Here is a 27628-nt window from a genome sequence, read left to right as displayed (position 1 = left end):
GGTATCTTTTTAAATTTTGTTGCAGAAAATAGAGCAAAGAAGGAATGCAAGCCAAATGTTTAAAAGTATGAAGACGGAAGGCTTTCTCAGGTGAGCGCTTCTGCTGCATCTGTGCAGATAGGGCCTTCCAGAAGGAAATGTTCAGTGGTGACTGGTACCCTCTCTGTGCTACAGTCAGATGAGATAATAAATAATTCTAAATATTTGATAAGTAAAACTGAGGGACCGATGCAAACGAGCTTGAAAAACGAACGGGAGAAAAACAGAAAGTCTGCACGTTTAGCACATCTCTTCTGTCTGTCTCTGTCAGTCTAGGGTGAGCTGGAAGGAGGCGTTCTGACCGGGTATAAGGAAAACCCTTTTCCTCTTAGCAGCAAAAGGAAAAACCTTTTTCCTGCCTTAGGGCAGTGAAGAGGTGGAACAGGCTGCCCAGAACGGTTGGGCGCTCTCCATCCACAGGGGGTTTCAAGACCTGACTGGACAGATCTCCCTGGTCTGAGGGTCTGATGAACCTGGTCTGACCTCAGCGCTGACCCCGCTTTGAGCAGGACTTTGGACTGGAGACCTCCCGTAGATCCCTCCTCACTGGAATTGTTCTGTGATGCTGTAAATGTACTCTAAGCTATTAACCAGAATGGCGAACTCTGCTACCTTTCTCTCCTCTGACTTTTTACAGATAGTGTTCTTCAGGCAGTAGTTGAGTCAAGTGAGGTTCCTGATGAAAATGTTTATGGAGGCTGAGTCACAAAACCTTTTTTATGCAACCTAAGCACCAAACTAATAAATTCAGGACAGCTGCGAACTAAGAGAAAAAAAACCCTGTAAGGAAGCCATTTGGTCATCACTGGGCTAAATTGTGAAATTAGTGCTAAGAATAGTTAACAATGGAACATAAGCATTTAATTTTTCAAATTAAGGACAAATGATGGGAATGGAAAAACCTGCATATTATCATTCCGGTTTTTAAGGGCTGTTGTCTACCCAGCCCATCCCAGTTGCATCCCAACGGGACAGTAATGCTGTCTTGAATTTGAATTTGTGTGACAGAGTCAGTTCTGTAACTTCATGCCATAAAGCTGGAGTGTGTGTTAGTTGGTGCGTTGCGTGAGCTTCGGCAGCGTTACGCAAAGATGGTCTCGAGCTGACCCCGGCAGATCCCACAGCTGTCCCTCTTGGAATGTTACGGCCAAATTAAAAAAAAAAAAACATTTTTGTGTCGCCTTTTTGCTATTTTTCATCTTTTTAGACATGTAGGATCATTCTTTCTGGCTGAACCCCCCGAGTGGCCGTTCAGTCTGTGAAAATCCCGATTGGTCCCTTTGGTCTCTTTAATATCTCGCTCTCAGCCTACTGATCATAGCTGTCGTAGGAGTGTGACTCCACCCCGAGGACAAGGCACTGTGAAACGGCTCCTTAGCCCCGCTTTGGTCACAGATGAGGCATGTGTACGGAGCCCCCGGGGCTCCCACAGCGGCTACGAGCCAGAATTCGCTGAGGCCGGTTTTTGGCTAGGTTGGACACAACAGATACTAAAACAAAGAATCAAATGCAAAGAACGATGTAAGCTGCTGCTGCTTTTGTCCCAAATACAACACTAAACACAGCAAGTGTTGTGTGAAGCGTGTGCTTGTTACGGTTACCACTAAGCTGTTCTGGGCAGGACAGATTTCCTTCCACATGCACGCGTCGTCCAGAAGAACGGAGCCTAAGTAAGGCTCCTGAAAGCTGTGGCGGTACAAAACGATGTCGCTGAATTTCAGTATTGCATGCTTTTCCCCATAATAACAGAGCCTGATGCCTATGATGAAAGTGTTCCGACATTAATACCCGATTTCTTTTTGATGTTTCTATATCAAAATATAAAATAGCATTTGACAGCTAACAATCAGATCAAATTACTTATACATCACTTTTTCAGAATTACTTTCAAACTTTTGTTTGAATTTCCCAATGGTTTTAATTTTCAACAAAACTATACTGGTTTGTGCTCTCTAAAAAAAAGCCTCAGCCTTCTTCTAGGCAGTATTCCGTTACAATGGAATGTACCAGACCCATTAATCGAAGCTTTGGGGAACAGGCTTTTATGCTCAATCAACAGGTAGCCGCCACCAAATGCAGAACGATGGAAAACTTAAGGCACTGTGCTTTCTCAAATTGGGCAGCATGAGACACCTCAGAAGGGTACAGATACTGCCAATCTACTTGCCAACAATTAACCTCGTCCTGACCGTCTTTAATAATTAAAGATTTCCTTAAACATATAAATTATGCAACTCCCTTTCAGAAGCTGCTCTTTTTAAATTCCTGATCTCACTGTACAAAATATCCAGACCTTTGTTTAATTAAGTTCTTAAATCGTTGGCCTCACTCATATCCTACAGCAGTGAGCTCAGGAAGCATTTCCCTTTCGGGGGTCCTGCGACTACCCCAACCTTTCAGCATCATAAATGAAGCTTTGGATCGTTGTGTTTCAAAGCGGGAAACAGCAGTTGCAAGGCTGCTTTCTCCAACCCCTGCGTTATTTCTGTACGGTTTTGCCACGTTTGTCTCTTGTCTCAGTTGTTAAAATCCCTCCTCATCCCCTGACTTTTGCTTTCTGCTGCTGCGAGCTGCTGCTATTGTGCAAGGTTCCCCTTGAAATGGGCTGAGCAGCACTGCAAACGGCTTACGAGCTGTTTGATAGGTAAGAAAATCAAGCAAGCGAAGTGTTTCTGCACCGCTCGCAGGGCTCCGGCTTCTCTGCTGGCTGGGGAATCCCCCAGGAAGCTTTCAGGAGGGTGGAGAAGGCAGAGACAAGATCAAGACGAGTGCTCTAAAGCTGTGCTGAGGGGAAGAGGCTGAGGGTGTTCGAGGGTGTTGCTGGGTGGATCTCCTTGGCTAGTTCCTGGGTTTGGCTTTATTACATGGCTGTGCTTTCAATTTATTTCAAAGGTGCCTGGAGCCTTATAAATCTGCATACATAGTAAGCAAGAGATTCTCTTAACGGTGAATACTGAAATTTGAGTGTAATCATACTGGAGAGAACATTTTGATTTAAATACATAATGAAAAAAACTTTTTGTACAAATGTCTCCTAGAAATGCGGAATTTTCCCATTTATAGGCACACAGAGCCACAGTTTCTGATAGAGGAACGCTTTATGTTGGAACACGCACAAAAAAGCAGCCCCCTCCCCAAAATCATCATTTTCTGCACGCTGAAATAATAGATTAAAACCTGTATTTTCTGGCTTGTTTAAATGATGGTCAAACGGTGTTCGCGATGGGAAAAATGTGTGGTTTTCTCCTGCACCCAACTTTTGCAGTGCACAAACCCCATCGGGAGGATGGTTATAACTCTCTTCCAACTCAGGTTCATCTGAGCTGTAATGCTCTCCTGTTTCCGAACACCCCAGAAGCCCAAGACGCGCTCAATCGGTACAACGTTGACTTCGGCCTATAATTTTTATCTGTTTGTACAGTGCGTTCTCCATGAGATAAAAAAAATACTGGGCCTAGAAGCGTCGGCAATATCTCAGGGTCTTGAAACCATCCTGAACTTCTTTGCCACCCAAATAACATACAAGGAGCGAGCTGGGAAGAAAATCTGTCTTGATCCTTCAAATGAAGCCAGGTAAGGTTGAGAATGATCTAGATGCAGAGTAAATACAAGCAGGGTGACTCCAGGTACAAATGTGTTTTTCCTTTAACCCTGGGAAATGGCAACGACTTTTGGATTCTGCACACTTTCCTGATTTAGTCTCCGACAACTTCTGGGAGGAGCAAAGTAGGGTATCTTCCCCAGCCTGGGGGGGGCCGATCAGCGGGTGCTCCAAAGCACTGCTAGTACTGATGTGACTGCTCTCGCTGCAACGCTGTCTATTGAAACATTACTGCTTTTAAATAGCTCTAAGCGTGACAGGCAACAAGTTGTCTTATCTGTTTCACCTTTACCATCTAAAAGCTATGTGGAGAAATTGTTCCTGATAAGAAAGTCCCTTGAGAACAAATTCATCTATGAAGAAAGTGCTTTACATACTACAAGATATAAAAGCACAAGTGAGATCTGGTAACCCAGGTGCAAAACAAAATGGTTTCAAAATTGACGTAGAACTCAGGAACTACTTTTTTAAGGCACTTGACAAAGATAGCTATTTCTTGAAATGATGCTGTCTTTATCAACTTTGATGAACCTTCTCCAAATACTGAACTGTGTTTCTTGCTTCTAAACGTGTACTTAATTCCAGCTCTTTCTAATGCATCCCAGATACCCTAAATTCTCCTCAGAGTAAGACTAGACAAGAAAGAGATTGCTTTTGCCATCTTTCTGATCAAGCTGGTTTTATAAGCTAGGTCAAGCCAGCTAAAATCACACGTAAATTTCTGCTCGCTTTGCCGTGTTTTATCCCTGTCCTCTGTGCAAGTCTGTTATTAAATGTTAGCTTATTGGCAACCTCTTTAAAACCATACAGAAAATTACCTGTCAGAAGTCCTTGCATTTTCCGTTTCTAACTACTTCTGTCAGAACAGGCAGCTGTTACAGTACTGATAAGGATTTATTTTTAAATTGTTAACGCTAAGAAATATGCAGTAATTGATTGTCCACATTTACTGTTTTTCTGGCACTGTGGTATTTTTCATCCTGTAAGATGTCCTATTTTTTTCCCCTGGCTTTCTTTAACTCTTGTGAATATTAATTAGTGAAAAACTAACTTTTAAATTTTTGTATAAACACCAGTTTTACACAGCAGTCTGACTTATCTGTTTAATATCTTCATCAATGACATAGTGGGATTGAGTGCACCCTCAGCAAGCTTGCAGACCACACCAAGCTGAATGGTGCGGTTGACATGCCCGAGGGACAGGATGCCATCCAGAGGGACCTGGACAAGCTGGAGAAGTGGGCCTGTGTGAACCTCATGAGGTTCAACAAGGCCAAGTGCAGGGTCCTGCACCTGGGTCAGGGCAACTACTAGTGTTAATACAGGCTGGAGGATGAAGGGATGGAGAGCAGTCCTGCTGAGAAGGACTTGGGGGCGCTGGGGAGGGGCAAAGCTGGACATGAGCCGACAATGTGTGCTTGTAGCCCAGAAGGCCAACTGTATCCTGGGCTGCATCCAAAGCAGTGTGGCCAGCAGAGTGAGGGAGGGTATTCCGCCCCTCTGCTCTGCTCTGGTGAGACCCTCACCTGGGGCACTGTGTCCAGCTCTGGAGCCCTCAGCACAGGAAAGACATGGGCCTGTTGGAGCAGGTCCAGAGGAGGCCACAAAAATGATCAGAGGGCTGGAGCCCCTCTGCTGTGAGGACAGGCTGAGAGAGTTGGGGGTGTTCAGCCTAGAGAAGAGAAGGCTCCAGGGAGACCTTACTGCAGCATTTCAGTACTTAAAGGGGGCCTACAGGAAAGATGGGGACAAACTTTTTAGAAAGGCCTGTTGCAATAGGACACGGGGTAATGGTTTTGAACTAAAAGAGGGTAGAATTAGACTAGAGATAAGGAAGAAACTATTTAAAATGAGGGCGATGAAAGAACCACTGGAACGGTTTGCCCAGAGAGGTGGTCGATGCCCCGTCCTTGGAACATTCTAGGCCAGGCTGGATGGGGCTCTGAGAAACCTGGTCTAGTTGAAGATGTCCCTGCTCATGGCAGGCGGAATTGGACTAGATGACCTTTAAAGGTCCCTTCCAACCCAAACCATTCTATGATTATCAAAGTTTTTCTTTTGGTGCAAGTTACGGCTGGTAGTGGAATTTAGGTGTCAATAATATCAAAGTAGATGAGATGATTATTTACTTGGAGACCAGCAAAAGGCCAGTTCTCCTGATCTTTCTGAAATAAAAGGTTCATGGGTAGACAGGGATCAATCACTTTGAAAACTCAGTCTGAAGATATTACTGGTGTTGATGGACAAGAAAAACCCTTCCTGAAGCCATTCAGGCTTGAAACTTTAAATTACTATACTCTCCGTTGCTTTCACTATCTATTGGCGTTTGATTGCGCACATTATGACCAGTTACCTGTTAACAGAAATCCCACCCATGCAGGCATATGCCTATAAAAATCCATGAGCAAGTGCTGTTTGTACTCAGAAAACTACACGGAACATCTGTTCAGGCACGGGCTAAACCCGCTCAAGTGCGATGTCAGATTTGCTTATATCGTACCAGACTGGGTCACGCATTAGACTAGAAGTTTACTTCAGCTTAAATTCAGCTTGTGAAAGAAAGCTCAGCCACATCTTCTCTTTTTCAGAACTGACTTACATAGGCTTAAATGACACCTAGATACGTCTACTCAAAAGCATGATTTTTTTTAATTGGGAGTTAATAAGGGTAGATTCATAGCTTCCCAAAGTAAATATCTCTTCCCAGGAGATACACCTTCATAAACTGACTCCTTTATCATCCCATTTAAGAATTTTACTTATTTCTGTGCTTTAGCCTTCTACGGTCATTGCCACTATCCTGAACCAAACAAGTACTATTTTTCCCACCTCCTGAAAACTAGCGTTTTGACAGTAAGAAACGAAAATAATAAAGCTGTGTGAAAAAAATCCCCAAAACTCAACCCCAAAACAAAAGCACCACAGAAAACCCCCACCAAAAACTGAAAACAACAGACAACCCCCCCACCTTCTAACTGCAGAACAGTTGTGGGGCATTTTCCAGGTAACAGCAATAGATAAGGGTCTACTGAACATCTAGTTCTCAAAATGCCTAATTAAGAGATTGGGATATGTTATGCCAGAAAAGGTCTAATTAATTTCTGGGCCTCATGAACCTTTTTTTTAGCACTGTAGCTTACAAAAGCGTGTGTAACACATGCTGTTTTCTTATAACTTTTTTCAGCTTCCAAGCTAGAGGTTTTACCATATAATTACACATAACAAAGATTAGACGTTTCTCTACTACACTTAAAACAGAATCAACTTTTAAAATTATTTCAGATCAACAAATAAAACACAAATGTGAACAAGCATAAAAGGTATTGTATAACAACTACGTGTATGCTAAACTGAAGTACTTCATAGCTCTGTAATTTGCAAATCCCTCTTGTATTTTTAGTAAAGTTAAGATGTAAATGAAAGAAGGTACGAGCAGGATTCTTGTGCATTTAATATGTTCTTTCAGGTTAAATTTTGCTTTATGTTTAATTATGGCAAGTAGCTTTCTCTCTAGAACTATCGCTTTCTGTCTGCTATGAAAACAAAACTTAGCAAATTAAAGATGAGAACAGATACAATCTTTGTAAAATATCATGCTTTTTATCCCTGAACCTAACATGGCTGATTATCTATTCCATGTATTCTCATCACACGCAGAGAGAAGAGATCTTACTAGCCAAGTTCAGATCTTTTGATCTTATGGACAGAAGGAATGGAACTTTATGACAGGTATGTGGCAAACTTCCCTTTGATAAGAACCCTGCAGCTGAAAGGATGCTTAAATCTTGTATGAAGTATTATAGAACATGCATAAACGATGATAGTCCAGAAAAAATAGCTCAAAAAGCATCACAGAGGGAAAATGAGAATAAATACTCTTGAAGTATAATGAAAGGAGATGGCCAAGCTCAACTTAAACAAAGACCATGCAGAAAAAGTAGAAGTTCTCACTGAGTTAGCACGCACGCACAGGACAAAGGGGTTGCCATGACAAAGTGCTGTACAAGAACAGTTGACTGTACCACAAAATACGCAGACTGTTCAAGATGCAACCTGGTAAGGTGAACTCAAAAATTACTCTCTCATTGTGGTTTCCACCAGACCAAAAGTCTCTCGCTAGTACGGGGTCCTATCACACTATGTTCTTACTGTCCTTGATGATAGGAAAATGGCAAAATAGCAAGCCTAAACAACATACTGAATTAATTCAAGTAATGGTGGAGGCTGGTTTGCTTGGCCGTAGTTCAGCAGGTATTCTTCATTAGTAGAGGATGTGCAAAGGAACGCAGGCATCACCAGGCCGTACAGCGAAGAATCAAACAGACCACTTCTGTATTTGCGGGAAGCTTTGTTCTTCCTTTAGGACTATTTTGGCACGCACAGAAAGGCGAATACAAACAGTAGCTACCACCTTCCTTTGCCAGCATGAGAAAAAAATGAAGAAAATCACTTGGAAAAAGAATAAAATAAGGAAAATAAGAGTTTTGAACTTCAGCTCTTGAACTAGTTTCCCAGCTTGCTAAATTAACATGCCATCATTGGAGATGCTCAAGAAATGCCTTGGACCTTTAAAAAGCGTGTGTCTGTAATGCTGAGAGCCTTTAAAGATGTTCTAGGGTTCGAAAAGGTGACTCAGTAACCCAAACTTCAAAATTAAAGTAAAACACAGATAAGAGCATTTCAATCATACACTAACTAATCTGATGCAGGAATCTGGTTTGAAAACAGAGAAAAAAGTGTTTGTTGAGAGAAAATTACCTTGAGCAAACAATTGGAGGAAGCAGCACGCAACCTTTCTCAGCAGGCTAAAGAACTATAATGCAGTAGTCCGGGATGAAATATCTGCAGCTCTGCTCCAAGCAAACACATTGAGAACACTGCTGTAATGCTTTCATGCAAGTGTGGCAGGAAGAATCTATCCCCAAAGAGGCAATGGTGTCGCTATAAGATCAGCTGGGAAGGGTGCTAAAAGCAGCTCCCAGGATACTCTCCCGCTGCTGTCACTGCTAGGGAAACTTCTGTACCACTGCAACTCCACAGACCGCAGCTCACGGACAGCAGGTACTGAAACAGGGAACAAAAGCGAGCCTGTGCTCTCACAAATCTTGTCTTGCGTCATCTGATGCTACTGAATTCCTCGTAGGGTGCTGTTAGGTGCTTGTGTTTGCTTTGTGACTGTTAGGGTGCTTGTGTTTGCAACAGGTACAGGGAGTTCCTTGAAGGGATAAATAAATATTCCGTCTCTTAACGGGGTGCCAAGTATACTGGGATGCCCAGTCAGGATCGCATATAAGCGCGTTCTTCCCCTTTGCTATCTGGTGTTATTCCTGACTGCATTATGAGAAAGACCTCCAGCTTAGAGAACGGAATTCTGAAGGAGGACAGATGGCCGGAGGGTTGGACTGTCTTCAGGCCATGTGCCTTCTGAATACATTTGCTATGTTTTGTCTGTCAAAACATTAGCCTCCGCAGAGCTACTAAGCAAACAGGCATTACAATCAACAAACTAAACCCAAAAGTATGACAGTCGATGCGACTACTGTATGATCCCATTTTTCTTGAACAAGACGCCATGAGAACTGCTAATGAGTTTACTTAAACTTGGAAGTCTAGTGTTTGCCTGCGTAATCACAATTCAAGAAGCTAAGGTAAATACAACTTTCAGAAGCTTGCCCGAATCTAGGAGACTTGGCGTGATTAGCATATGGTATGAATCTGTAGCTGCAACGTACCGAGCGTACTCCTGCAGGGGTCAGAATCACGGAAAAGCAGTAAGTAAGGAAAGGATGTGAAGCAGCTGCTAGTATTTACGCTGGTGATGGATGTTCACAGTAAAATGGTCAGACAGAAGAGAGAATATCTATCCAAGGTCTTGACATGACACTCACAGCTGTGCAAATAGCACAGATGGGAAGATGATTCAGAATGGCCAAATTTTGAAAATGCCCAAACCCAGGCCCTCAGGACCTCAAAACAAGATGTTTTTTTGTGACCTCCCCTCTGGTCCCTGAAGGCTATTAAAGAGATGCTCCAGAAAGGGCTCTCTGCAGCAAAACGCAGCGGTTTCACAGATTAACAGCTTGAACAATTGGTTCAGGATGGGCTGATGAAAAATGATCTCTGCATGACGTGCCTAAATGTACAAGAAATTAATTGGCATCAACGAACCCTCAGTACAACGAGCTGTGAAAATGTCAGCTTGTATCCTTCTGTGGATACTCTTAGACATGCAAAATTCTTACGGCTTTTCCAAGTTATTAGCATTCAAATGGCATGTGGAACCAGATCGGTCTCTTAGGGTGGCTACTGCTGGCAATGAGCGTTCTCCACTTGCTGAAGGACTGGCGCAAACATACGTACACATGAACTGTGCCCGAGTAAGCACTTTGAACTAATGGCATCTTCAACCAGATAACTAGACCTCATTTCTCCTTCCACAGCTTCTCTCCTCGCCCTTTCTTCAAACTAAACAGGTCTTGTGTTATTGAGAGGCACAACTCTGGAACTCGTCACAACTCAGGCTCTTCTAAAAGTAGTCCTGGAAGCATTACTCTTCAAAGACAAGAAGCGCGAAAAACTTGGGATGCTGCACACTTCTAACCACAGGCAATATTTTACAAATGGGTCTCCGAAGCATTTCTGGGGCCAGCCTAGGAAACCGTCATAGGCGTATTTTAGGTTATGCCTATATTAGCAAACAGCGTGGACCCAAAAAAGCAGATCAGACACGTTGGTGCAGAGGCTCCAGTGTCCCAGTACAGGCATTTCTGAGCGTCCCCGGGCTCTGGTTGGTGTGGTCCTGGAGCCCGTGTGCTCGTTAGTGGTTGTGGCGTATTAGCAGCGCTCCTGCAGTGCGCTTCAGGCTTAGTTTCATCTGAACAGGGTCTGGCCTGCATGTTGCAGGACTGCTCAGCGAGGCAAATCAAAGTGCGTTAAGCAGAGCTCGTTAGGAGGTGCATTTGAGAAGCGCAGCCCGCACGCCAGCCCAGACGGCAACGAGGAGCGCCCTGCCTGCCGCCCACCCGGCCCTGCGGCCTCCGCCAGCTCTGCAAAGCCCACCCGCACCTACACAATTTTTATGGCCTTTATATGCCGGTTGCACATCCCTGCTATTTATACTTATATAATATTAAGTGATTTCTGTATAGAAAAGAAAACAGCATGAACTGCTCTCCTTTGTCCCTCCCTCCTTAAAAAAAGAACAAAGAGGAATCTAGAGATGCAAAATTTAGGCTTTTTTTGACTTATTTACACTAAGTTAACTTCTTGAGGTAAAAGCCTAGATTGAATATGGTAAGTTACTTTGAAAAGTACTGGAAAACTTAACAAAAAAACCCCCTGCCAATGAAGAGATCCCTAAAATGATTTTGCGGGGGAAAAATAACCACAGCACAGAAAACAAGTTCATTCCTTTCCTCCCCCCACAGAGAATGAAAAAAGCAACCGACATCCACCAAGTCTAAGCAGAACTATCTAAAAAAAAGTCTCTCTCTCTTCCATATAAGAAAGCATTGCTGTCTTTTATTACAATCTCTCTCACCCGTATGTTACAGTCACAGAGACTGGAGAAATATAGGAAGCTAATCTAGCTGAGGAGCAAAAAAAAAACCAAAACTCTGCTTACGTTATTGCCAGCACAATAGGAAGGCAAAAAAAAAAAAAAGTTCTTTCCCCTTTTCAAGTTTACAGGTTATTTGGTACCTTTGCTTGGCTCTTTTCATTCAAGTGTCATTAACGTTCTAGGAAAAGCTAGTACTTTCTTGCAGACTAGATTTGACAAAATTGAATTAATTGGGTGATTTTCTTTTGACTTCAGTAAGAGCAGACTCAAGTCACAGAGCACTGAACAACACCGTAGAAATACAATTCAGTCTTGCGTGTAGGCAACAGAGTGCAGTTATTTAGTTGTTTTTTTTTCCTGAGGCAAAAAGTGTCTGAATATTAGCTAACTCAGTTACTTGCTTAAAAATATTTCGTACGCGGTTTTTTGTTTTTCCTAATTTGAGTGATACTTTCACATCGAGAGGTGAGAACATTTGAGTGGCTTCCTGAAAGCGCTGGCAGGTGCCATGTAGGGGAATCTACCTTAGCGACCACTTCGGCAGCCCTTTGAGTTAGCGGCACGTTTAGAAGTGGCAGCATTAGTTAAGGTCATAAAGTGAGAGTTTAAGATACAGTTGAAGTGTTTAAATTGAAGCACAAAACCCAGTGCTCTGTACGGAAGAGGTCTTCCTCCAGGATAACTTTCCCTCGTGTGTTCATCCATCTGGGGGTTCCTGGCACTTACTGCTCACATACAGTATCTTAAGAATTCCCCAGGAAATCTTTGCTACCCACACTTCTACACAGTTATGCAGGAACATGTTTCTAATCACTAGTAATTATAAAAATGATGTATGTCATAGGAAACTGCAGTCGTTTCCATAGAGTTGCCGTCTGCAAGACAGTGTGCTTTGCCATCAACCTGCCATCTGTGCTATCCATGGGTTACACGGTCTCTAACAGCGTGCGTTGCAGACAGAAAGCTCTCAACACTGATAAATACCGTAGCTGTCACTTGTTTTCTTCAGGTCAGAAGTTAAGACGGTATTAAGTATCTCTTGTAACTCAGGCATATGGCCATGTTTTGGGAGATTACCTAACGATGAAGCTGAGCACATCACTGAGGCCTCTGAAAGTCCAACAGGACCAGTGTCATTTATGCATGTTTATTCCAAGCACAGAAACCAACATGAGCGCGCTTGGCCTATCAGACCCTCACTATTTAACATTTAAAAAGGGAGTGGACATCTGTATTAAAACAGAAGGCCCCTCATACTCTGGTATGATGTCAATAATACAGCTCCTCAGAGTATGTTTTTGTTTGAAACAGAGGTCTCCACACTTTCACATTGGTTATAAAATACTTAGTGCTGCTGGACTGGAAGGAAAATGTCATACATCTGCAAACAATTAGAAGGAGCTGGACTTCATATTTGATTTACTAAACAATAAAACAAGCTTAAGTGTGACTATATGTGTAAGTTACACTCCCTAGGAGCCTCAAGCAGTTATCATAGCAAAGTCTTTTAACTGTAATTAAATAAATCCACAGTGGGACCATTGCTGATCAAGATTATCTTTTATAAGATATTTTCAGCAGTGAAAAGCATGAAGATCATGAAGTTGAATGCATGCTTTAAGTGCTCCAAAAGTCTTTTATCCTTTCTTTCAAGCACACTGTCCACTACCCTTTTTCCAGCTGGAATTCATTCAGCACGATACATTTCAGCTTTCAAACACTAATATTTCCACGTTTTCTGCATTTAGATCGAAATTTTGGCATGAGCAAATTAGTAGCAAAACTCTGATTCAGTCGAGCCCAAGATTTCACCACAGTTTGTGTATCTGCTAGTTAAAATTAAGTTCTGATACTATAACAACAGTTATTTGTTTAGTTATAAATTAACCAAAGAATTGTGAATTGAATATAAATTCCTGAGACTCGCAAGTCTCAGGAAGCCAGAGCATAGAGTAAAATAACAGTAGTGTAGGGACACCAGTCGTCTTCTCAACAGAACAAAAAATCTCAGCCACTTGTCAGTTTCTAAATTAACCCTAATTCTCAACCTTTATTTGTAATATGAAGCATTGGTACTACACACCGTTAAACTTTCCTATGCTATCCCTGATTTATACACATGAAGCCATTGCAGCAAAAAGTGATGTTCACGTTTGGAAGTTTTCTAGCGTTACTTGCCATTTTTATAAAAATAAAAGCGGTGGTATGTCTAAAGCTGAAGCAGTTTATTGCAATTCACCAGCGAATACGAGTGCCAGCCGCAGTAAAGCAGCATCACCTGAAGGAGGGAATCCGGTATTCTGTTGCTGGTTCCGCTGCTACTTTGCCAAGTCAAACTAAGGAAAAAAGCCACATTTGCCACCCTTGGCATTGATTTTTCCCTTGATAACCCTAAGCAAACACTCAGGGTTAAGGGGATCATGGTACTGACCTCCTGCGGTAGGTTCTTTGCTTCACATTCTTGATTTGGAGTGACAGAAATGTTGAACATTAGCAGATAAGCCAGCAATGCAAGTCTGAGGCTTTGCCTACAAAAATAACTTATCCAGCCTCCACGATGATCACTATGCTTCAGAATGACAGGGAATTTACTTACAAGTGATAAATAATGTTCTATATACATGAATACCAGGGAGAAAGGGACTACCACTGTATATTACAGCTTGCCCTGATTATAGCCACTCAAGTACTATTTTATATGATTATACTGTTATGGGCCACAAAGTGGAAAAGATGAACCACGGGGTCTAGTTTTGCCCTCTGTTTGGCACGGTTATCCCACTAACGTGCTTGAAAACCGATCTGATGAACAAGGAGTAGAATATATTTTTATGAAAGAAAACAAAACAGTGGATGAAACATTTGTTACTTCAGCAAGTATAAGAGTAAACTATTTATATAAAATAATAAGTGAAACTGTCTTAGTTTACAGTAGTGCTTGTGAGTCTGGTTCCTGAATGCATACAATTAACATTGCTAATACCCCGACAATTTTGGCTCTGTGTGTGGTGTATGCACACTCAGATGAAAGCTCGTCATTGCCATAGTTTCAGAGACTGGCGAGACCATGAGTGGAAGTAAGTTGGCGGCATCTGCCTAGAGCCACTTCCACAGAGATCAGAAGAGCACAGGCCGTTCAGATGTTTGGTTCCTACTGCTTGATCACACATAAAAACACTGCATCGTTCTGCGTTACAAACTGGTCTAAGCAAAAGTTCATATGGTGGTTAATTCTTGTTCCATTCGGCATTCACTTACTGAAAAAATACATAGTTTTGCAAATCTTTAGAAGTCATCTATAATATGACCTGCTATGTTACCTGCTTTTTCAAAGCACTGCCTCTCCTGGACATATTTAATACAATACAAAATGTTTGACTAAAGTTGCATTACTTGCATTAAGGAGCTTTTTTTGGTTTTTTTGAGGATCTACAGACAACAGAATTAACTCTACCCATTAGGCTGAAATAGATGGAACAGACTGTAAGGCTGCGACAAACTGCAAGTTCTGTTACCGTAACAATAACAACATGCATGTATTTTATTTACCTATCTTAGGGAAGTGTGTACACATCCAGTTTAATGGTGCCACAATATATGCTACTAAACACAAGAGTGCCATTTTTCCAGGCATTAGATTTGTTATCACACGCACTCCAATTATACCCAAAGTAAAACATAGGGCAGCACGCTTACCTTGGCACACGTTGTGATCGCTTTGCTCGTACCCAGCTGCACACTGAATTTGATGAGTTGGGTTTGGAGGGGCACGGTGAGGATCAGCTGGAGTCCGTCGAATGACGTTGTTTCGACCACTAGTGGATTCAGCTGCTGCTTCTTCTCGCTCATTTACAATAATTTGCGCTGTTCTAGGTAGACAGAGGTATCCTCCATAGTGGTTAACACATTTCATCCCACCTTTACATGCATCTGGGACTATTTCACATTCATCAATATCTGTGGTTAGCAACAACACAAGTCACGCTTTTAACATTCGAACCTTCTGCAACAGCCATTAACACAAATAACACAATGAGACATGCAAGCACACCTCCTTGTCCAAAACAGGGGTGTGTAATGATAATACTTAGAGAATACCAATGGCAAGTCTGTCTGTGAAAATTATTTACTGTACCTTTGCACCGTTGCCTAACAGGATCCCATTCATAGCCATCTGTGCATTGCTATGGAGAAAAAAAAATATTAAAAATTAGGCTACTCGGGATTTTTATTTTTGAAAAATAATCAAGCATATTTCAATGAACTCAATGTTTGATGTTAAGGGAAATGCAGTGTTTGCATATCTTAGTAAGCTAGAAAAATGGCTCTTGGTACATCATTGCTGTGCAGGAACAAGTATTTACAGAGAGAGCCTCTATCTCAGGAAGTTCCTAAGATATCGTTTGTTGCGAGTACGTAGGTTTTATTGGGGCTGGGGAACACACTCAGAAAAGCCTCACTTTCTCCTTGCCTTGTTCCTATACACTGTTTTAAAGCATCTGTCAGTGGCTGGATCCTGGTATAAAGAAGCCCCTGGACCGACCCAGCTGACTAGCATGAAAATTTTCTTATGAAAAAAAGAAACAAGTTTTTCTGAATTTTCATCGTGTTCACTGCCTTCCAACAGGTGAACATCTTTCATTCCTGGGGCTGGTTTCCCAGAGGGACTGCTGGGCCTCTATCCCCCTGTACTTCACCCTCTCTGCCAAGAGCATTCTAGTGATGGGGAAGGATCCCATGACAGCTGGAAATTCATTCACCTGCTTTTTAGTCGCATGACCCCAGGAACTGCAGTCTAGGAAGAGCAATTTATATTGCGAGACATACAATAAGCGGTTAGAGTTTATAACAGTGGGACTACCTCTATAAGTAAGACTTTGCAAAATTCAAACAAGACTACACTCAGCAACTATTCATGTCAACGCAGACTAGTAACTCCAGGAAGAATTTTAAATATTCTGACCTGCAGTTAGGTAGGCATCTTCAGTGTTCCTCTGCCCAAAAGCATTACATCGTCTGGAGGGCAGTAATTTTAATCACAAGTGACAGTTACAGAAACTGATTAGCAAAGCATTGCAATGTTACCAACTGCAGCACACACATTGAAAATAGCAGTGAGTCAACTGGGCTGTACTATGGAGGGGCATATGCGTGCTGTGCTGCTTAGGATATTACTTTAATGGCCCTATAGAAAAAAAGAATCGAGCCAGCTAATGTAATTAGTCACAGTCAAGCAAGCTAAATCTTGCTGCGACTCCTCTGCCACAGAGGAACTATACAGGTGACAAATCTGACCTTCAGATGCCAAGATCCACTTGTTCCACGTACTGTCCTCACGTTATTTTGAGGAACTTGTTACTAACGGACACTGACTCAGCATTAGGATTGAAAATATTTTCTTCATTTGCAGGTGACACCATCCATCTGCCAAATGTAGCAGCGAGTTGTAACTTTGGAGGCTTCTTCTTCCAAAGGGGTAAGTGGACAGCAAATTGTATGACAGTTCTCAATCTCTAAAGGAATGACTGCATGCTGAGCTGACAACACCAAAGTTACTGTAGCTATGAAAACGCAAACCCAAAGGAAAACAGCTAATTCATGCATTTACTGAATCACCCAATTCCTGTTAACGCACAACAGAAGTTCTGTCTATTTAACCGCAAGGAGCCAAGTCCATCTATTACTGCAGCTGAAGGGACTTTCACAATAGAAAAGGATTTGGCCCCAAATGAATACAATGTACGCATGAGAAACAGTAGCATCCTAGGAGTAAAATTTCCAAAAGCTACGCTTTTTTTGTCAAGTAGTTTTACACGACTAGAGTCTAATGATCACTGAAGCACCTAAATGCTAAGACCTCTTTGAAAATGGAGTATAAGAACCCAAGTCGTACGTGCATGCTAGAAATTTTCCATTGGTATAAACAAAACTACATAGGCTTATCAGAAAATGCTATTTCATTTTTTAAAAGAACATGTAATAAATGCAGAAAAAGGTGGGATTCCTATGTTAGTCTGGATTTTCAAAAGGTACTTAGATCTTCAATTTCCACTTATATATAGGGACTTAAAAAATCACAGACGCTTCTAAATAGAAGTACTCCCAACCTTCAAAAAATCTATTGCTTCTAAAGCCCAGTGTTAAAGTATTTTATGACTGACTTCCTGATGCTCACTTGAGGCTTCTTTGAGCCCCGTCTTCTACAATAAGGTCCAACTCTGCAATATTTACTTGCTTGAGCCATCCCACTGACTTCAGTGGGATTACTTGTATAAAACACAATCTCAGTCTTTGGCTGTGGTTCTCTAACTTTTTGCATGTGTGCAGAATTTTCTGCTTGTGTGGCATTGCGCTAATGTCTGTACACATATTCAGAGGTCCACCCATATGAAGCAAGTTGCAGGGATTACAACTGTAATCAGATGTGAAAGTGCGGGTTTTTCCCCAGCCCAAGCCGATGTAATTGCCACTCCTTCTACGACATGCATTATGCAAGCCAAAGACTGAACACAAGCAGATTAAAAAAGGCAAAAAAAAAAAGCCTTACAAAAAGGCCTTTAAATCTCTTACCCTATCACTTGGTTACAAGCAGAACCTATTTCCAGTATTCTTGTACAATTTTATCAAGCCATGCAAAACCGCTGCTCAAAACCAGCTCAGAAACTAACAGCCCTATGATCGCTCCAGGACTTGGATGCTTCACTGAGAGCACTGAGTTCTGAAGTGCTTACATAAATATCCAAAAGAAAACACAAAAGAATGTTTGACCTAATTATCTGTCAAATTCCATATATTTCAAAGGAAGGTCCTAAGGTTCCTGTCTTTAGGAAAATGGATTAAAAAACACTAAAACCTCATAATTTTGTTCAGCTCATCGAGCTGAGCACATAGATAAGCTTCTCAGAACAGGCAGTTGTAGCTCGTTTTGCTCAATCTTGTCAACTTTAAAAGACTGGATCGGTACAGGAACAGCCTGTTTTATGGTTAACATCCGAACTCAAAGAACTCTGCACTGCATGCTATATACATCGGCAAGAAATTTGGTTTTTCTTAAGGGTCACTTAGAAAAGAATCCCTGCAAAGCAGTCATTATCTCGAACTCCATCGGACCTTACCGTGTACGTTATGGTTTCCTCAGTTTCCTGCGAATGTACGGTAATGAGGATGAGGGCGGCCAAGAACACGGCTGTCAACATCGTGAACCTCGAGAGAGAGGACAACAGATGCGCTGGGAACGTTTTTCGGGTCCCCGGGCGGGCCGCTGCTCCGGCCCCTACCTGGCGGGGCGGCCGGGACGTGCCCCTCTCTCCGGCGAGCAGCGGGGGCTGGCGGCGCCGCCGGGGCTTATCCAGCTGCGGGGGGGAAACAACCGCGGGGAAACGGGGTTTAAAATAACAGGGCGCTCGGCGCCACACCGGGCTGCAAGCGGTGCGCTGCGGCCGCCTCGCCAGCCCACGTTTTTTGGGGCGGCGAAGCGATTTTTGGGTAAAAGCTCACAGTGCGCAAGGCGGGCGGTCGGGGTGGCGCAGAGCCGGCGCGGCGGGACCCACCTCCCCGCGAGCAGACGGGGCCGCCGGGCACCTGCCCTGCCCCGGGCCCCCGCCCCGCGCTGCCCGCTCCTACCTGCGGCGGGGCCGGTGCGGGCGGCGGCGGCTGTTACCGCGGCGGCTCGGCCCCGTCCGTCCGCTGGCTCCGCTGCGGTGCCGGCGCCCGCTCGCTCTCCTCTCCCCCCCCGCGGGCCTTCGGCTAAATAGAAACGGTCCCGGCTCCTACCGGAGCCCCCGGACGCCCCCTACCGACCCCGCGGCGGCCGGAGCCCTTCGGCGGGGCGGGGCGGGACGCGGCCCTTCGCCGCTCCCCGCGCCCGCCCGCCGCCGGCCGGGGCGCCCCGAGGCGGGGCAGGTGCGGGGCCCCGCCGCCATGTTGGGTCTGTGAGGGGAGGACCCCCTCCCCCCGCCTCGGCGGTCGCGTCTTGAGGGGAGCCGTGGCCGAAGCCGCCAGAGGCGTCTTGCGGGGCAGGGAGGCGGGTGCCTCCCGCCACCCCTGTGAGGGAAGGGCCGCCGAGCCCCGCCGGAGCCGCTCCCGCACGCCCCGCGCAGCTGGGGGCCCGCCGGCACGGTCCATCGCTCCGTGAAGCGCAGGGCGGCCGTCATTTTGGGGACGGCCTCGAGTCTTGGCAGCTAAGGGAGAAGCCCCATGAGGCCGAGGTGGGAAGGAGGGAAAGGATGTGGCGCTTGCTGATGACCTCTTGTAGATCATGGTGGGCCGGTAGCAATGCCTGTGGCGGGGTTTGCCCCTGCTGCGTGAGGTAGGGCCGTCACCCCGGGAGCGCTGAGGCGTGGTGGCGGGCTTGCTCCCTGACAAACGACCCTCACCATCTCCTTACCTCAGCTTTTGGTGAACCAGCTTCTGCTGGCTGGATGCTCTCATGTTCCGGGGAGCACATTTTTGAAAGCCTTTGTATAATATACAGTATAGTATACAATATCGTATATATATATGTGGGGTTTTTTTAAATTTAAGCTGAATTGTGACTTCTCAAGCAATAGAATGGAGTGTTTATCTGGCTAGGCAAGCTACCTGAAACTTAAAACACAGATGTGTTTTCCTGCCTATTCTGAATTCGGTAAAAACCATGAGGAGCCCTTCCTAGGGATACGTCTGTACCTTTAGACATCACGCGAGTTCAGCGATCGTTACTTTTAAGAGCTTCTGTATATGAAATGCCATTATTTCCCTACCCAGGGGGAAAGATACTGGACTGAAGGGCAAATGAGGAGGTGTTAGAGAGGTTTAGAAGCTCTCGTAGGTGGCATGGTTACGGGGAGCGTGCCAGGGAACTCCTTCTACAGAGGGATGAGCTGGGTCTTTGTTTGGGTCCCTGGTTTTGCTTCTGGGGGCACTGTGCCGTAGTAGTGCAGCTCTGCTCTGTTCCCCTACTTCAGTTGGACATAAAGTCCTTAGTTTTTTCAAAGTTTGTATCTCCTTAATAGTGACCATTAAGTGATCACAAATAGCGACCGTATTTCCTTAATAGTGACCAAGTTCTCCAAGGCCTGGAGAACTTGAGATCTCATGAAAAATGTCATAGTAGGTTGCAGATCTCTGTATTATTCCTTATATTCTTAATGTTAAATTATATTTGATCTTAGGTAAAATATCAGTTCTGTTTTGGAGGGCCATACATTGCACATTAATTTTGTCTCTGAACCAAATCGCTTCTTTTCTTACCTGTTGTAGAAAGACCCAGGTTGGTAGTTTCAGAATACTTTCAGCTGCAACATGTTGCCTGTCTTTTTTTTTTTTTTTTAGGTAGTTACAAGAGAAGGCAGGATTTTTCCGCTCTCACTGCAGTTTCTGTGCTTACAGGTAAGCGGGACTCCTTAAAATGTAGAACCTGCAGTCCTCACACCTCACTGTTAGTTAAAATACAAAAGCAACAACATGGTGCAAAAGAGAAAATTTAAGTTGAAAACATTTTTAGGACATTTTGCATGCACTTTCATATGCCAGCCTAATTTGCAAGCTATAATTTGATATCTACTCTCCTGCTCCAAACAAGATTCTCTTGTCCATATGTCATTTTTCAGAAATACAACTTCAAAGTGTTAGATTCTCTCTGAGTTACTGACTTCTATTACTGGATTCATATTTGTCACATGCCCCCTAATATATTTTGAACTTTTACTGTTTTACGCTTACAGAAAGAAGTACAGAAATTTCTAATAATCTAATGAATATAAAACAGTAGCGTCAATCACATCTGCTGGAAACAACACTTAGCTTTGAATGATTTGTCATATCTGCCATGCAAAGAGAACTGAATTTAACTTGTTGGATTCTGGATCCAAGAAGTCAAAATTTAAAAAAGTTTTTCTTAATCTACCACCTACGGAAACATTGGCTGTATCACAGAACTACAATTAGTTGTTTTCATTCTAGAAAAAGTGAAGCAGAGAACAGCAGAGGCATCTTTTTGGAGGATGTATGAATGCCATCCGAGCGTGGATCCTGTACTTGGCTTCAGCCAGTGTTACACATTTGCTGAATGCCATATTCTGCAAAGGATAGTTCTCGATCCTTTAAATGGAGGTAGCAGACTGAGTTCATGATTTTGTAGTTCAGATATTTCCTACTGAGGCAACTGGAAATGTGCCTGATGTAGGACAGCAGGACTTAGACCCTTGGAAACGCTGAGGAGTGCGTGAGGGATGAGACTGAGCTGCTCAGCAGTAGAACAACTTATTTACACATCTGAAGAGTCTGAAGATGTCATGTAAGAAGCGGTCAAACCATCCATTCTGTCTTGCTGACCATACAACAAGGCGTTGCTGAGGCCAACCCCTTACGACAGTCGCTGACAGGGCTTCCTATTGAAGCGGCCCCGTGAGGCTGGCCACTTATGACTTGCTTTTGGCTCCTTCTGAAAATGGTGCACTCTATTCCCTACTGCTTTAGTGAACTCTGTCACATCTCAGTTTTTGCTTTCTTTAAAAAACACAGTTTCAAACATTCTTTAACTCAAATGTGCTTACGACTTAAATGTTCATATTTTTTTCTTCCTGGCAGGACTTGTTGCCACCCCCCATCGTCCTCAAAAACCCAAGGATAGGTAGGCTGAAGGAAGACTGTGTGTGGTCAAAATGTCACTGCACTCCAGCTAATTCTGGCTGCTAGAATTGTCCCTGGGGGCAACAGACAGCTGGACATAATTTAGAGCAGGCTGAGACTGATACAGGAGGCTAGCCCGAAAATGAGGAAAACAAAATTGCAGTTTAATCTCTTCTACTCCCAGATCTGACCCCTTTTTCCTGTCTCAAACATAGCTCACCAGAACTGAAAATCAAGCACACAGCGAATTAAAACAACTTGTATTTGTCAGCTCAGGGGACTATCGGTGTCAATTTAAGATGATTTCTTTTCACGAGCATGTCATATCGAGTAACACTGGAGTTGTCTAAACTAAGAGCTGGAGTGGTGGAGATGTTATGTTCATGTTGGACTCACAGGAATTTTAGAACATAAATTATTTTGATAACGTGGCAGACTGCCTTTCTGCCACACTGCCTGCAAATGTCAAAATTTTTTCCACGTTTCAACTTGGAAATGACATAGTGGTGGTGAAGGATAAATTGTGGAGTATTATATGCCTGACTTTATTGCTGATTAAATATGACAAATGTTGAACTTCTATTTGAGGCAAGATTTTGCAAGTTTATTTATCTTCAGGGGAGGTATCATGAGCATATTGCGTGTGGCAGGAGGTGCTACTTTACTGTAAACTTAATTTGAAAGAAGAACTGTGTTAGCAAATTACTCTCACTTTTCATAGAAAGCTAACAGTGAGAGGTAAAAATGTGTCATACCAGTTTCTGATCATAGCTGTTGAAATTACAAAGAGTTAATAAGGACCAAAGTGTCAGTAGCAAAGGACAGAGAACATATTCTCTCCTTCTTCTTAAGCCTGCCATTAAAATTAAACATATATTTATTGTTATTACTTGTTTGCTGCTTTCTATTACAGTAGAGTACATAGGCGACAGACGATTCAAACGCGTAATTGGAGAAAGCTCCTGCCCCATAATTCTTGCAATTTGTCAAGGAAAAAAGCAGGACAGTTGGATTAGAAAATCTAGTAGCCTAGAATTTTGGCCTTTATCTTGCTAAAATCATCTCCTGTATGAGAGATTTTGCATGAGTTTTGTTGTACTGAGGCCTTTGGCTAACTTAGACTAACCTGTGATTTCATTCCTAAATGTCTAACAATGCTCTGAGGATATTAAAGTTTAATGTTGTTGCCATTTTTTATTTTGATTTTTGCTGAAGATCAAGCACATGGTGTGCATGCAGTTTATCAAGCATACAATTTGCTTTTCTTCTGCAGTTTCCAGAGATGTGATCTTGTATTTTCTATGTCTCTCTCAACTCCAGCCGCAATTTGAATGCCCAGAGAATGTGGTAATTGTATTCCCACCAGAGTCCTTTGACAGTAAAAGAGAACATGACAGAGAAAGGCATCTCCCCAGCGGCTGTCTGTCTTTTTCATTGGTGCAGTTATACAGCCATAATAAATTAGGAAATTGTAGGGCTGTGTGAGTGTGAGTGGTTTTCTGATACAGCTGAAAACAACACATGAAATGAGGTTGTGATAGTGTGGGGGGAGGATGAGTCCATTTTACTTTCCATGTGTAGTTCACCACCTCTTGTGTTTTACATAATAAGTATTTTCCATGACTGTAAATCACTCCTGTTGATACGTAAGGGTGATGTTGACTTCAGGCCTCCCTTTGAAAAATGAGAGAATATGGTTTACAGGTGGCTTTCTCAGTGTTTTCAGGGGCAGAACTTTGAGGCCCAACTTAATAAAAGTTCACTTGCAATCCCAGGGTGCTTGTTTTTATGGATTGACCGTTCAAGTAAAGACTATTTAATGTGGTAAGAATTTCAGGTATGACAAATTTGGGCCTTAGCTTAAATTCCACTACTGTTTCTGTGAAGATTTTATTTTGCTAAGCGATTTCATCTGGAATTTGATCAGTCTTCCTATCTTTTGCTTGTATGGGTACTTTGAACTCATGCAGTCATTTTATTCAGTCTAGCAGCTCTTTTCCATTGCGCGCTCCACCAGTGATTTTCCTTCTCTTCTCTTCTCTTTCTCTTTTTCTTTTTCTCGTGCCAGGTGAGAGAAACAGCAGACTGGGAAACATGGATCAGTGCAGCTATGTGGCTTTTGTAACACCGGAGTTGTCATTCCTTCTTTCTTTTTCCTGGAAAACCAACGTTGCTGCATATGGGAGTTTAAGTCTGATGGCTGTACTAGGTTTCAGCCACTTTGGTTAAAATGAGAACTGTCTAGAACCTTTTCACAGAACTGTAACGCATCTGAGGAACAGACAGCCTTCCTGATGTTCAAAATACGAGGTGTATATAGTTTTCTTCTGATTAAACTACGTCAGTGCAGTTTGTTGCTCTGGCTAACAGGCAAAATAGAAATGCCAGAATTCAGATCCAGTATTACCCAGAATATGTTGGAGACAGTATTCATCTCTAGTTTTGGCTTCTCGTGAAGCTTTGTGCAAATCATTTAACCTGTTTCTTGGTACGCTCTGTCTGTGAAATGAAGAAAATATGTGATGCTTGCACAGAGAAGTGGGGTGGATGCGTTAACTTCTGTCTCTAGGACTTCCAAAGACAGTTAATTGTCTTAGATACCCAGATCCCTCTCAAAGGCAATGGAATTTGGATGCTTAACTGTGAGGTTGACTTCAAGCAGCAGAGACAGGGCCTGCCATGGGCACCTTGCCACTGACCCAACTGAAAGTAGAATCAGGCAGGACTTCATCTACTGCAACATTTGTGTTTCAGAGAGAAAAATGAGTGTGGATGAGTAAAAACTCTGTGTCCTCTCTTTATCTTCCCTCCATGTAGGAAATCCATTTCCCCTTCCTCTGAGCAGTAGGTGTCTCTTTTTGTCCTATAGTCTTTTTCATGTCTGAAAAAAGGAAATGCGAGCTGACTGGAATAGAATATGTATATATGACTAGCATGGATTTCTAACTGGCAGGTCAACTTCAGCAGGCCATTCAAGTTGTTAATATGCCCTGTTTTTAATTTTTGCAGTTTTTCAGTATTGTATTTAGCTCCAGATTTATTTTTTTTTAGTTATTTCGAATAATTCAACCTTTTTTTGTCCTCAGTCAGGAGAACATAGAGTATTCCTCATTTTCAGAAAGTGCTAAACACGTTGAAGACGGACATCCGTATTTGAAAACCTTAACTTCTGCTTTCTGCAGAACTCCATGGAAGTAGAATGGAGCGTGACAATGTTGTTATCTTTCAGCACAACAAAAATGAGACATCTCAGAAATGCTGCAGTGGAAGAGAACCTCAGAAGAACAGATTTGTGGGGCAGAGCTCTTGCTAATGACTGTTCTGTTTTTTAGAATTCATAAACATCAGGATCAGTAGATATGTTAAACCATAATTTAGCTTCATAAGTATCTTCTGAACTCTGCAAGTTTGCTTTTCTTTTCTTTCCCTTTTGAGAAACAGTTATTAATACTGGAAAAGCAGCAGCATTTCTTATTTATATTGTGCGTGGGTGAACTTGGCAAACAACCTGCCCAGTTAACCTGTTAATTATTGTCCAGAGACATAAGTTTTCTGGTGAATATCTGCATGTTAGTACTAAAGGATATATGTCAGAGCATTTTAATTCCCTAGAATATTAAATTTACTTAGTGCTAGTCTGTATGCTGTCATACAGAAAGCAGCAGAAAAATAACAGTGGGGATTTTCCTTTTTGTGAGATTTAAGGGATTATCCTCTCGTCCCTCTTTGCAGATACGTGTGGTTGAAAGGCATCAAAATTTTAGAAAAGGCTGGAAGATAAGACAACTGAAGGCTGGCACAGAAAAGCCCGTATCTCTGTGTGCTGCCCAGGTACGCTCTGTAGGAGTTTAACCGTATCAGGGAAGAACTCAGTTCTGCGAGTGAGACAGAGGGCACATCACTGCTCTAAGTCATTGAGGTATCCCTCTTAAGTGGCTGCAGAACAATACCAAACATTTCATCTGTGTAATAAGCTAGCACATCACCTACAACATATGTATATATTTTAAATTATGTGTAACATGGGAATTCTTTTTTTATTAATCAGTTCAAGTTCTCATTCCCTGGAAGCCCAAAGCCCTGAGAAATTAATTCGTGCTCATTCACACCTTACTGTGCTTTAAGGGCTATTAAAATTTAGAAGTCTGCTAACACCAAAAGCGATAAAGGCCCAAAATAAACTGATTGATACAAAGAAAAACAAATACCTCTCTCCACCCCCATCCAGAGCAGCCCGGTGTAGTTCGGTTAACTTGCTTATGTCACTCAAGAAACCTCAGAGCTCTGTTTTGCCAACAATGGCCCTCAGTGTGTATGGGGCTGTGGGCCTCTTTGGCACCACAGCTGCAGGTCGTAAATACAGTTCTGGAGATTAAGATATTAAAGTGACCTTCTTTGGAGGCTGCAGAACAACGCCTGAGATATTGCCCCCTGCCTCCGAGGCAGCTTGGTGGCTCCCAGGGCTGCCAGGTGATGGTGTGGAGCACACTCAGAGAAGTTCCCACCTGGGGATTAGTTCTCAGAAATGACATTTCTGCCATTTCCTGTGTTAGCCAGGGAGAGTATGGTACACTGCGCTTCCATTTCCTGCAGAAGGCTCCTTCAAGTTGGTTAAAGTGGTTTCCTGAACATGAATTCAGTGTACGTAAGATAAAGGATAGATGCATGCTTTAAGACTGGACACTTTGTGCAGACCAGGTTGCTGTTGGAGCACCAGTCTGGCCTTGTGTCTTTCCGTGCATTTGTAAGAGTAAAAAAAAGAGAAGGGAGCACGTGGAAAAAATCACTCGCATCAGTGCAAAGGAGGGGAATGTATTTACCCGGATCCTACTCGGGGTCTTACTAGTACTTACTTCCAGACTCCTTATTTATTACCTTTTATCCCATTTTATGTAGAAAAAGTTTTTGCTTTCCATCTCCCTTACTCTTGAAAAAACGTGCCTTTCTCACTGTAATGTTTGACAGCACTTTTAACAGTGAACTGTGGTTGCAGAAATTTTCGCTTCTGAAGCAATAATTAGAATGTGTCAGAATTTTAGGCCTTGGTCGTTTACGCTCATGTTCATCAATCATTTTTCAAATGTGTATCTCTAAGAGAGAACAGACTTTTATCTTATAAATTAAACCTCTGCAAGAAAACACTAGAGCGGGAAAAGCATAATCGATTGAGCTTGCCTCTGCTTTTCTCACCTCAAAGGAGAGCTCTTGGTGCAACATTTTGTCAGCAAATTGTGGCTGAGTTATTAATTATCTGTCTCAGTTATTAAGTACCTGGAATGTCTAAATCATTCAGGGAGGCCTTTAATGTACAAATCTCTGAATGTTACTGGAGCTTCTCACTGGTATCTCTAAGCAAGCTGTGGACACTAAGATACGTGTCATCTTGAAGATAAATGAATTAAGCCTGTTGAAGTAGATTGATTGATTGTGTGACTGTAAAATAGCTTTTTTTTGGCACTTGTTGCTTTAGGACCAAGGGTCAGATTGTTTCTCTCCCTTACACTGCGAATGCATTGAAACTCGTGTGGTCCGACTGCAGTGGGTTAGGAGCCTGTGGCGGTTTTGTGAGTTATTGTGCATAACGGCTTTTGGGGACAGGTCTTGTAGTTGCTGTTGGCTGGCAAATTCCTTGCTGCTTTAAAAGGGGGTGCACAAAAACAATGGAGGTGACTTGGGCCTTAAGGCTGTGGCACTGCAGTTATTAAGGAGGACGTTTCCTTATTTTCCCCATGCTTTTCTTCAATCCCCTTTGTTATGCTGATTTGAAAGAACATTAGCCAAAAGCAAAAAGAGAAAAAACCATGACTACTGGACCT

At 42.9% G+C, this 27628-nt stretch overlaps 2 protein-coding genes across 6 annotated transcripts in view; one reads left to right on the top strand and one right to left on the bottom strand.

Annotated features, from left to right (window-relative positions):
• The window catches only part of EFEMP1 (EGF containing fibulin extracellular matrix protein 1), a 50238-nt gene extending 31215 nt beyond the window's left edge, over positions 1-19023 (bottom strand). The window contains exons 1-5 of one of the 2 annotated variants that reach the window (XM_074578560.1): positions 18825-18968; positions 18479-18553; positions 18317-18404; positions 15337-15385; positions 14898-15158 (exon numbers count right to left, since the gene is read on the bottom strand). In XM_074578560.1, the coding sequence (XP_074434661.1) occupies positions 14898-15158; positions 15337-15385; positions 18317-18397 (391 nt within the window). In that variant the 5' untranslated portion in view covers positions 18398-18404; positions 18479-18553; positions 18825-18968. Of the gene's footprint in view, positions 1-14897; positions 15159-15336; positions 15386-18316; positions 18405-18478; positions 18554-18824 lie in introns of both variants that reach the window. The other variant, XM_074578559.1, reaches the window with a different exon arrangement.
• CCDC85A (coiled-coil domain containing 85A) overlaps positions 7302-27628 on the top strand; it is a 262997-nt gene continuing 242670 nt past the window's right edge. For 2 of the 4 annotated variants that reach the window (XR_012585929.1, XM_074578556.1), the window contains exons 1-3: positions 7302-7369; positions 16612-16677; positions 20514-20570. Coding sequence is in view for 3 of the 4 variants with exons in the window: in XM_074578556.1 (XP_074434657.1) it covers positions 7363-7369; positions 16612-16677; positions 20514-20570 (130 nt within the window). In the remaining variant the exon portion in view is untranslated. The remainder of the gene's footprint in view (positions 7370-16611; positions 16678-20513; positions 20571-27628) is intronic. The other 2 variants (XM_074578555.1, XM_074578553.1) reach the window with 1 other exon arrangement.

Source organism: Larus michahellis, chromosome 3 (genome assembly GCF_964199755.1).
Source record: "Larus michahellis chromosome 3, bLarMic1.1, whole genome shotgun sequence".
NCBI lineage: Eukaryota > Metazoa > Chordata > Aves > Charadriiformes > Laridae > Larus > Larus michahellis.
The sequence above is the reverse complement of the archived record's forward strand: the minus strand, read 5'-3'. Positions and strand labels throughout refer to the sequence as shown.